Source organism: Lottia gigantea (genome assembly GCF_000327385.1).
Source record: "Lottia gigantea unplaced genomic scaffold LOTGIsca_5, whole genome shotgun sequence".
Lineage (NCBI taxonomy): Eukaryota > Metazoa > Mollusca > Gastropoda > Lottiidae > Lottia > Lottia gigantea.
The window spans coordinates 2,626,065-2,636,531 of NW_008709715.1; the positions used below are offsets into that span (position 1 = coordinate 2,626,065).

The 10,467-nt window shown below is 31.2% G+C and overlaps 2 protein-coding genes across 2 annotated transcripts; both read left to right on the forward strand.

Annotated features, from left to right (window-relative positions):
• Positions 1-3,358: 3,358 nt before the first annotated feature.
• On the forward strand, positions 3,359-7,874 carry LOTGIDRAFT_106329 (hypothetical protein; the record flags this gene model as incomplete). The annotated part of the gene is made up of 7 exons (XM_009061896.1): positions 3,359-3,445; positions 4,732-4,805; positions 5,122-5,251; positions 5,552-5,662; positions 6,044-6,098; positions 6,957-7,067; positions 7,390-7,874. 7 exons carry the CDS (start codon positions 3,359-3,361, stop codon positions 7,872-7,874), a joined length of 1,053 nt encoding a protein of 350 aa, XP_009060144.1.
• Positions 7,875-8,901: 1,027 nt separating this feature from the next.
• On the forward strand, positions 8,902-10,139 carry LOTGIDRAFT_106389 (hypothetical protein; the record flags this gene model as incomplete). Its single annotated transcript, XM_009061897.1, has 3 exons — positions 8,902-8,938; positions 9,404-9,459; positions 10,059-10,139. Coding segments are annotated over 3 exons (174 nt in total), but the record flags the coding sequence as incomplete, so codon positions are not given.
• Positions 10,140-10,467: the final 328 nt, after the last annotated feature.

Below are 10,467 nucleotides of genomic sequence, written 5' to 3' on the forward strand. Positions count from 1 at the left end.
TGTACCCATAAAAGAAGGGTTGGCTGGATAACCTTGCACACTGGTTGGGATTAGAACCCATGAACATTATTTGTTCAAATGTAACAAGGTAAATGACCATTCCAATGGTCAGACAGACTGCGCATGAACAGTAGTCTGTTACTTTTATAATTATCTGTGATATATCAGTGACAACATTTGTCTTTATTAAACAATGACATTAAGACATCAACTATGATAGAGTATGATATGACAATATCAAATATAATACCTTTAATTGAGGTAAACCTTTGTTGTTTCTCTTCTTCTGACATGCTTTCACTACACCAAATAAAACATCAGTATGAATAGTTCTCTCATGAGCTTCATCTAATATAATGATAGAATATCTGAAATTTATAAATTAAGAAAATCAATAATTGGCTTAAAAAAAAAAACAGATCAGAGCTAAATTACTAACATGTCTTAATGTATGTAAGATGTAATGTATGTATCACTTACTTTTTCAGTAATGGGTCTAATATTGCTTCTCTCAATAACATACCATCAGTCATGTATTTAATTTTAGTACTGTCTGTCGTCATATCATCAAATCTTACACAATAGCCAACCTAAAAATAGTCATAGCTTAGACAATAATATACTACTTCTGTCTATAATGAGCACCACCAGTTTCATAAACTCTTCTTAAAACTGTGCATTTAACACACAAATATGGAGTACATAAATTCATACAAATAATTCTATCAACATGGAATATATTGGCTTATTAGCAGGAATACATCAAGATATATAGCACTTTATGGAAAGATGGATATTGAACTACCTACCAATCTACCCAATACTGATCTCTTTTCATCAGCAACACGTTGAGCAACTGTGATAGCAGCAACTCTTCTTGGCTGAAACAACATACATACAATAAGCCATTATATAGACTTTCTCCAATATTTTTAGGAATATCATATCTTTAAGAAATTGCACACTCTTTCTATTACTAAGTCTGCCTACCTGAGTTATTGCTATCATTTTTCCTTTATGCATTCCAGATTCTAACAGAAACTGAAACAAAAAGATCAAACTGGAAAGTTAAAACTACTATTAGTTAAATAATGTGAGCATAACTAAGACATCTATATATGGCAATAGATTGAAAAATAGGAAATCATACCTACACAAAAACATTTTACATGAAATTATTCATAAAAATAAATATCTGTGATTTCGAAGGAAATCTGTTTAAGTCCTGGTCATACCTGTGGTATTTGTGTAGTTTTACCACTTCCAGTTTCACCAATTACTATGACTGTATCTAGTCTTTGAATTTCTTGTAGTAAACGTTTTCGTGCAGGATAAATAGGTAATTGTAAACGTTCTGCCTGAATTTTCTGATAATTATCTTTATGTTGATGTGATCCATTACCACTACCATTACCTTTTACAAACAAAATTAACAATAAATACACTAAAAATCCTTGATTAAAGGTACAATCTCGGATTAACATTTTCTAAATACAGTACTCAGATGTTGGATATCACAGAGTACACTGTAATGAGGATAATTGTAATTGAAACACCTATTTCGGAAGTCAACTTTAATGAAAGAAATATTTCCTATGAGGATCATTTCAGTAATGACATACTTACATGGTATCTGAATTATAGTTGTATGGTCTAATATTGGTAAAAGTTCTTTAATTGAACTTATTTAAAGTATAAATTAAAACCTTAGTACAAATCGTCAAATGGTGAAATAAAATATACTAGTAAGATTGGTCTCATAAATAATGGTACCCGCATTAAAAATGCTTTTACCAACCTTGGCTTGGACCCATTTTCTTGAATGTTTTAGTAGGTGATTGGCCTGCTATCATTTCTAAAGTGAACACTGTTTCAAATCAGAGTGTTTTATCTCTTAACTTGAAACCACATAGCTGCCACTGGTTAGATATAGCCTCTAGCTGATAGCTATCTACAAAAAAAAAGACGACAAACTGTTAACTTTAAACAGATGAAAAATTTTTTTTTTTTGTAACTGTCTGCTTACAGATCTACATATCAGAGTACATACGTGAAGTAGCGCCCGAATCGTTTTTGGTCCAATTTTTATTTATTTTTTTTTTAATTTTGCTTTAGTAGAGTTGTCATGTATTCCATTTCTACTAAGTACAGTGTAGAAAATGAAAGAGAGCTTTACATCTCAAAGGATTGCAGACCAAAGGTAACAAATGCACCCTATTTCAAATCTAAATCATTTACAACTACAATTATTTAAGAATAGATTGTCAAAAATACCTTTCTTTACAAATTTCACGTGTTTCTTCAAAATTCAAAACAAACGTGAATAGCCTCCCCTGTTTAAACATATTCGGTACAATACGTCTTTTTCAATCCAATGGATAAAAGAATTAACGAGGTTTCTTTTAAATACAAACCAGACAACTCAATCCGTTCAACTTTAATATATTTAACGAGCCTGCTTGTTTTCATATAGTTGCATATTAGATATTTACAATATGAATGAGTTAAAAACAATAATCAAGGTTAATAAATTCAAATAATAACTTATGGATCAGAATGAAAACTGAGTGAATGATGTAATATTTTGTTGGTTTGCTTAGTTTGTGTCGAACTCCCACCTTAAGCATGTCATGTGACTCATCGTTAAACTAAAGACGGAAGTCAAGAAGGGGAGGGGGAAGTAGAAAAAGTAGTGTCAGTTGGAAAAGTGCCGATAAAAGCTGTCTAACTAACTAAAGGGGAAATATAAAGATACGAAAAGTATTGCAAGTAAGTAAGTAGATTCTTACTTTTATCTTAGTTGTATGATATCCTGGAAATTTATTGGTACATGTACAGTCACAGAGTAATCAATCATCATGTAAATTATTTCATAAAACAGGCTTGACACTTATGACAGCAACTTGACCTGGACAGACAGATTTGTTCATTTTGCCAAGCAAACTACAGAGGAAGTTGAGTCACCTCAGCAAATGACTGGCCATTCATGTAGTTGCAATGTAGGGCTATTTATTTGCAGTCACAGTATGGTCTGTCAGTTACAACTTATTATAAAGAACATTTACTATATTGGTAGGTTTCGTCATACTAATAATGGAAATGCCAGACCTACTCATGACTTTTCATGTGATAGAATCTTTCAAAGGGGTAGATGTTTATGTAGATTATTAGAATTAAAGATAATATAATATGACTAGCCTACTATTCTATGTAGTTAAAGATTAGACTACTTCTAATAAAATTTGGTGGGGACATTTTAAGTGGTACCGGTACTTAATAAGTTAAAAACTTGGTATCATTCTGTACATGACAAGATGAAATGATTTTTCTATTTGGTTAGAATTGAAAAAGTAAAAAGATGTGGAAGGCATCAGCTGGTGTAAATGTTCAAGCTAACAATAATAACCAAGATGATGATGATTGGGAAACAGATCCTGATTTTGTGGTAAGATAGCTTAAAGATTTAATTTAATTTAGTCTTACAATGACTTTGTGATAAAAGTATTACATATTTTTGGCAGGCCCTATATCAGTTTCAAAATGGTAATGACAATCTATAAGCTTAGATTCACAAGTTAAGATTTAATATAGCAATACATTCTTCTCCTTTCACACAAACTTTAATATAATATATGTCCATATTGTTGGATATACACTATCATAACTATTTTGAAATTATTATTAAGTATTACTGGTAAAGTAAAAATATTTTGTGATATTTGGTTTACTGGCATCTCTGAGAAATCAGTATGTACAAATGTTGCAGTGGCACAAAAGGTGCTGACCTGGAAGTATGGAATTTGATTGCTGCATAGATGATTGTACCTTTCAACTGTATAGATAATTTTCCTCATTAAATCTGGCTATCAACGCTGATGTAGGATGGATTCCTCCAACTGAACGGCGGTGGCTCAAAATGTTGTCCTTCTGGAATCGTCTAATCAAATGTACGAAAGTCGTCTAACCAAAAGAGTATTTAACTTTGACTACAATTTGTGTGACACGGTACGAAACTGGTGCGCGGATATAAAATCTATATTTGAAAAATTAAACTTAGTGTCTCATTTTATATACAAAACCCCTGTGGACATAAAACTCGCTGAATCAAGACTCTTCTCACTTGTCAATGAAATGTGGCAACAGAACGTGCACAATTCTCCAAAACTTAGAACCTACGTAAAATTGAAACACGGGTAGATTTGTTGGAGAAAAGGTCGAGGATAGGCTCTGTATATTTTGTGAAAATCAGGCCATTGAAGATGAAACCCACTTCGTTCTTCACTGTTCACATTATCCAGAATATAGAAAGCAGTGGATAGATGGGCTCTTCAAAGATAACAATATGTTGTCAGATGACGATCAATTGTGGTCATTAACAAATAATGCTCGGAGAAAACTATCTAAATATTTAGTACACGCCTTCATGAAAAGACGGAGGACACTATTTCCAAAATAGAACTTGTGTCTCACCGCTGTCCATAAACGAAATAACATTTTATACCATCATAGTGACATATAAGCCCATAGGGCTGGGTGCTTATAATTATATTATTATTCACGTCTCTGTAATATTTGTTTTCATGCACATGTCACTGTAATAAATAATTTACTTACTTACTTACTTATATACTGAAAGGTGTTGCCAGTTTTCAGTAGCCTATTTAGGAAAAAACTTAAGAAGCAAGTTATTGCATGATAGAATACATATCACACTATTTATTCCTATTGTAGAATGATGTCTCTGAAGAAGAACAAAGATGGGGAGCTAAAACAGTAGAAGGATCTGGTCATCAAGCTTCATTAAAGTGAGTCTCTTACATCTTACATCATTCTAATAGACAAACGGTGACATTTGTTTCATTTACAAATACAACAAAGAGCATCAGAATGTAAATATCTGCTTTAAAGTGGGGTTTTGTAATAATTTGCTGTTTATCCATCAGGAAGAATATACTGATATACTATACTTTCTTAAACTCAGTTATTCTGATATGTAAAATAAATAAATATCTTTTACATCAAAATAGTTAAAGAGAAACAAAGCAAATATAAAATACAAACATTAGAAATAATGTTGATATCTTCTTTTTCAAAATCCTCCATGATGTTTGTATTTTCCAGTTTAAAAGAGTTGCGTCAAAATGTAGCTGCTGATGATCAAAAGTATAAGAAAAACCAATATGATGCCGGTCCTAAAGCATCACATGGTTATGGAGGTCAATTTGGTGTTGAGAAAGATAGAATGGATAAGGTGTGAATTTTCAAACCTTTTCATATTACTAACTTAACAGTATTTATGATCAGTTATTCAATGCTAAAAGATGAATATTAAAAATGTTGTGGTTGGCTATACAGGCTTGTTTGTATTTTCTGGTCTGTAGGAAGTTTTTAAAAAATATTGAATTTGATATCAATCCAGAAATGATTTGATTATATTTTGTGCAACTTACAAATCCTGCAAGTAACAACCTGGAAAGTCAAACAAAGTGCTTGAATTTGAGCTTTGTATAATGTAAGATATACCAAATTAAAGCTGTGATATCTATTGTAGTCGGCTGTAAGTCATGATTATATGGAGAAGCTATCAAAACATGGCAGTCAGACGGATGCTGCTAAAGGTTTTGGTGGGAAATACGGTGTTCAGTCAGACAGAAAAGATAAGGTAGAAATTTTATATACTACCAAAATGATAGAAAAGGTTGAAAGGGAATGTCAAAGTAACCATTTTCGTCATTTATGTGTTATTGGAAATACCTGCATGTCTGAGTGTAAAATATTTCTTGAGAGTGAACAATAGTCTAAGCTACCGTAGTTAATGTTGAATTGAATCGAAGGAGATGTGAGATTTAAACACAGAAAAAGCATTGTGGATTTCTAAGACAACTTTATTCATTTAAGATTTATTAGGAATAAGCAACATCCACATGTATTAGGGTAAAATTAGTATCTTGAAAATCTTCACAATATATTTTAATTTAATTCTATGGAAGGCGGTCGTCAAAGATCTTCAATTTATTCCATGTCTTTTTTTTTAATATTCTAGTCTGCAGCAGATTATACTTATACTGGTAAAACAGAAAAACATGCTTCACAAACAGGTATATTGTTTTGTTTCTTTGAATAACTTTGTTATGCTAGAATTGTGTGCCATGCTTCTAACAGTATGTATGTATGTATGCAATAGATAATACTACTTGCTTTAAAGCGAAAAGTAAAATCATAATTGGATTTTTTAGCTTTGTAAATTTTTGGTAATTGTTGTAATCTGCATCATGTTTGCAATTGTTTGATTTGTGTTGACTGGAGTGTGATTTGTACAATATTTAAATTATCCCCCTTAACCAACATCTGATGAATTATAATTTAGTGAAATGAAAGATGGAGGTTTATTCAGCAACAGTTATTCAGCATTTTTTTACTAACAATTATTAATTACAGATCACTCAAAAGGTTTTGGTGGTAAATTTGGTGTACAGAAAGATAGATTAGATAAAGCTGCTGTTGGTTGGGACCATAAGACAGAAAAAAGCAAACACGAATCACAAAAAGGTTGAAATACAAAAGAGTACTTTTCTTGACAGTTGATACATATATGCGTGCCTTCATAATTTTAGGATGTATTCTAATGCATATTTATACGTATATATATATACTCTATGTCCAAGTCCCTCATGGTTATGAAATTTTCAGTTTTATTTTTAATCTTTTTTTTCCAGCTGAAACAAAGTGTTTTTGGTATTAATAACACAAGTAAACATTACACAGAGAATAGACTGACTTATATTGTGACCAAGTAAAATAATATCTTGTACACACATTTGAAATTGATTTGGAAAAGAGTATTTCTCAGACTACCTTTAAGTTCCCTTAAGGTAGTTTTAAAAGCATTTTTGAATATAGTTTACTGAGCAGGTTTTTTTTTTATTTAATTTAACTTTTCAAAACAATTATTTCAGATTATTCACAGGGATTTGGTGGTAAATATGGTGTACAAAGTGATAGACAAGATAAATCAGCTGTTGGTTATGAACATCATGAAAAAGTTGAAAAACATGCTTCACAGAAAGGTAACAATTTAATATGATATCCAAATTTCAAAAACTTCGAACAATGGAAATTTTATAAATAAAGGAGAATCTACCATTTAAATGAATTTAGATATGCCTCAGATTTGAAATGATGCACATTTCCTTGATTTTTTGTTACCTCAATTACATGATATTGTTTAAAATGGAAGATATTTTGCACATGAATATACAAATCAAATTTTCCAATTCTTTTAAAATTAATCAATACAATTCATCAACAAATGTTCAATCATGTGTTAATTTTTCTTATAAGTTAAATGACCACTACAAAGTGTTTTAATCCCTTTGTGTTTCTTTCTAGATCATTCAGTTGGTTTTGGAGGTAAATTTGGTGTACAGAAAGATAGACAAGATAAATCAGCTAGTGGCTATGGTGGAGGAGTTAATAAAACAGAATTACATCCCTCACAGAAAGATATGAGTAAAGGTTTTGGAGGGAAATACGGGGTTGAAGATGATCATATGGATAAATCGGCTGTGGGTTATGATGGTGGAATGAATAAAACAGAGCTTCATCCTTCACAAACTGATATGAAGAAAGGTTTTGGTGGAAAGTTTGGTGTTCAGGAATCAACAGATAAAGCAGCCCAGAAATTTGAAAGTATGGGAAAAACAGAGTTACATCCATCTCAAACTGATATGAAAAAAGGTTTTGGAGGTAAATTTGGTGTAGAAAAAGAAAATATGGACAAGGTAACTTCAAATTTTTTTTATTTTATTTCTTTTTATCTAATAATAATGAAGTCAGACATTAGATATCAGAATGCAAAATGCTACACTGCTTGAATTATGTATATCAAACAGATTTTTCTATACCAAGTGACTGAGCAATTAGTTGAAACCAATTTCAAGGTCATACTTGATAGAGGTCTGAAAAGTTGAAAATTATCATTTATTCACAGTACATAATGAAGCTTATATCTGAGAGCCCAATAGAACAGATGCAAATAACTTTTTCATTCATATTGTTATTTTTTTACAGACTGCTGTAGGTTATGAAGATAATGAGGGAGTATCTAAGAACTTTCAACGAACAAAAGCTACTGGCAGTAAGTATTACTGTAATATTTCAGTTAATATTCAGTTAACAATTCGACTTTGTTTTTGAATTGTTTATTGTTTTTGCACCATAAAGTTTACTCTGCTAGAGCTAGACTACTATAAATATTCTCTTTTTGTAGGCTCAGAAGGGGCTGGTAATCTAAAAGCAAGATTTGAAAATTTAGCAAAAGCATCTGATGAAGAAAATAAAAAACGAGCAGAAGAAGAAAGAGCAAGAAGACAAGCTAGAGAAAAACGAGAACAAGAACAGTCACAAAAACAAGAAGAGGTAAGTTTCTTAAATATCTCCATTAAAACAGAGTTATGCCCCTAGTATTATGATAAAAAAAAAAAATATCTGGAAAAACATGTTGAAAGGGGTCAATATTTCAGTGGAATTTCATGAATTATTTGCAATTGAGTTGATCAAAGATACCCTTGGTTAAGTAAACCCAAATAGATTAATTCCTCTATATTCCAGGAAAGAAGAAATAAAGAAAGATGGAGTGAAGAACAGAAAGAAGAAGATGATGTTTATGATGATACCAATAATACTAATACTGCAGAAGAATATGAACCAGAAGATCATTATAACTTTGCAGACGACACTCCATCTTCCCCGCCTGCATCAAATCCTCCTGTTTCACCACCAGCACAAGAAGAATATGAACCAGAAGATCATTATGTTATATCTGATGAAGTGAAACACAAAGAAGAAGAGGAATCAGTATATAATGAAGCTAGTGATCCAGTACCAGACAATAAAACAGGAGGTCTAACTGCTGTAGCTTTGTATGATTATGAAGCCAGTAAGTTGTTCTAGTGTTCAAACTTTCATACCATAGAATACTGGGAATAAAGGAGTCAAACATTCTGGCCCTAGCTGTTCCTCAGACATGATAAACGGATGGGATATCAGTACGTTTAGGGCCAGATTATCATGTTGTGTTTCATGGAAGTTGCCCTGAATGGCTATTTTTGAGAATTTTCACCATTATAAAACTTGGCATAACTTTTGGTACAAAGCTGTGTGGAGCACAGGGACCTTGTACAATATCCAGTAATGTCTTGATAGACTAAAAATGCTTCAGCTTTGTATAGATACCAAAAAATATGCTAAAATTTGGTAATGGTTTAAAAACTTGCTTCATTTTTGGGCTAAATCTCAACATATCAACTTTGATTAACATTACTGGCATAACATTATCAAGAAACATTGGATATGATACTTATTGTTGATCAGCTAACTAAGAATGTTGTATTGTATTTTACAGCTGAAGAAGATGAATTAACATTTGATCCTGAAGACATTATAACAGATATAGAAATGGTAAATATTGGCTATTTGATTTCCACTGTATCTGTTCATTGGTACAAGTTGAAAAATAGACACATTCATTTTAGCATGATTGAATGTTATTTCTTATATTGTCATAATAACAATTCACATTATGATACTATCATATACTGTTTTTATCATATATATTTATTTGGACAACGTTGACAAATCAGGACCAAAATCAAAAGACGAAACATCTAAGTAATGCAATTGACTGCAAGTACACTAATGTGAACATACATGGTGTCAAAATTCATCATGATTATCTTCATCAGCAGGTCATTTGTGATCTTTTGATGCAAAAGGTGTGACAGCAACAAATTACAATAAGCTTCTACAATATCAGAATCTTGAGCAAACAGTAAACTGTGGTCGTGTTTGTCTATTGGATTTGTGCAAAAATCTTTTGTAATCAGTTTACGACATTTGGTAAAGGTATTCAGGTAATATTAATTCATTGATTGTGTTGTGTTTCTTCATTGAAATCATATTTTAGGTGATTGGAACAAGAATACTAAATTCAGATTTGTTGTTGGTAAATTTAAAATAGTGTGATATGGTTTCTAAGAAGTATGATGTATATATTGTAGGTTGATGAAGGATGGTGGCGTGGAAATTGTCGAGGTAAAAATGGATTATTCCCAGCTAATTATGTTGAATTACAAAGTTAAACAACTCAGAAACAGATTTTAAACATTCTTCCAAATTCAAACATTACCAGAAGTGCTTGACTATTAAGTAATCTTATTGAATCGATATCATTTCATTATCATTATGATATCCTTAATATATCTAAGTAAGTTTATTATTATTTATGTACAAATTGTACTTGTATATAGCAATAGTAATATTGACGCAAACTGACAAATTGGAATTCATATTTTAAATAAGGCAAGTGAATTTTTGTATGAAGTTTAGACCTTTACATTTATTATTTCATTTAAATTATGAGCTTAATTTGCTACAGTTAAGCTTTTTCTAGCTTTGATTTTTCCATGT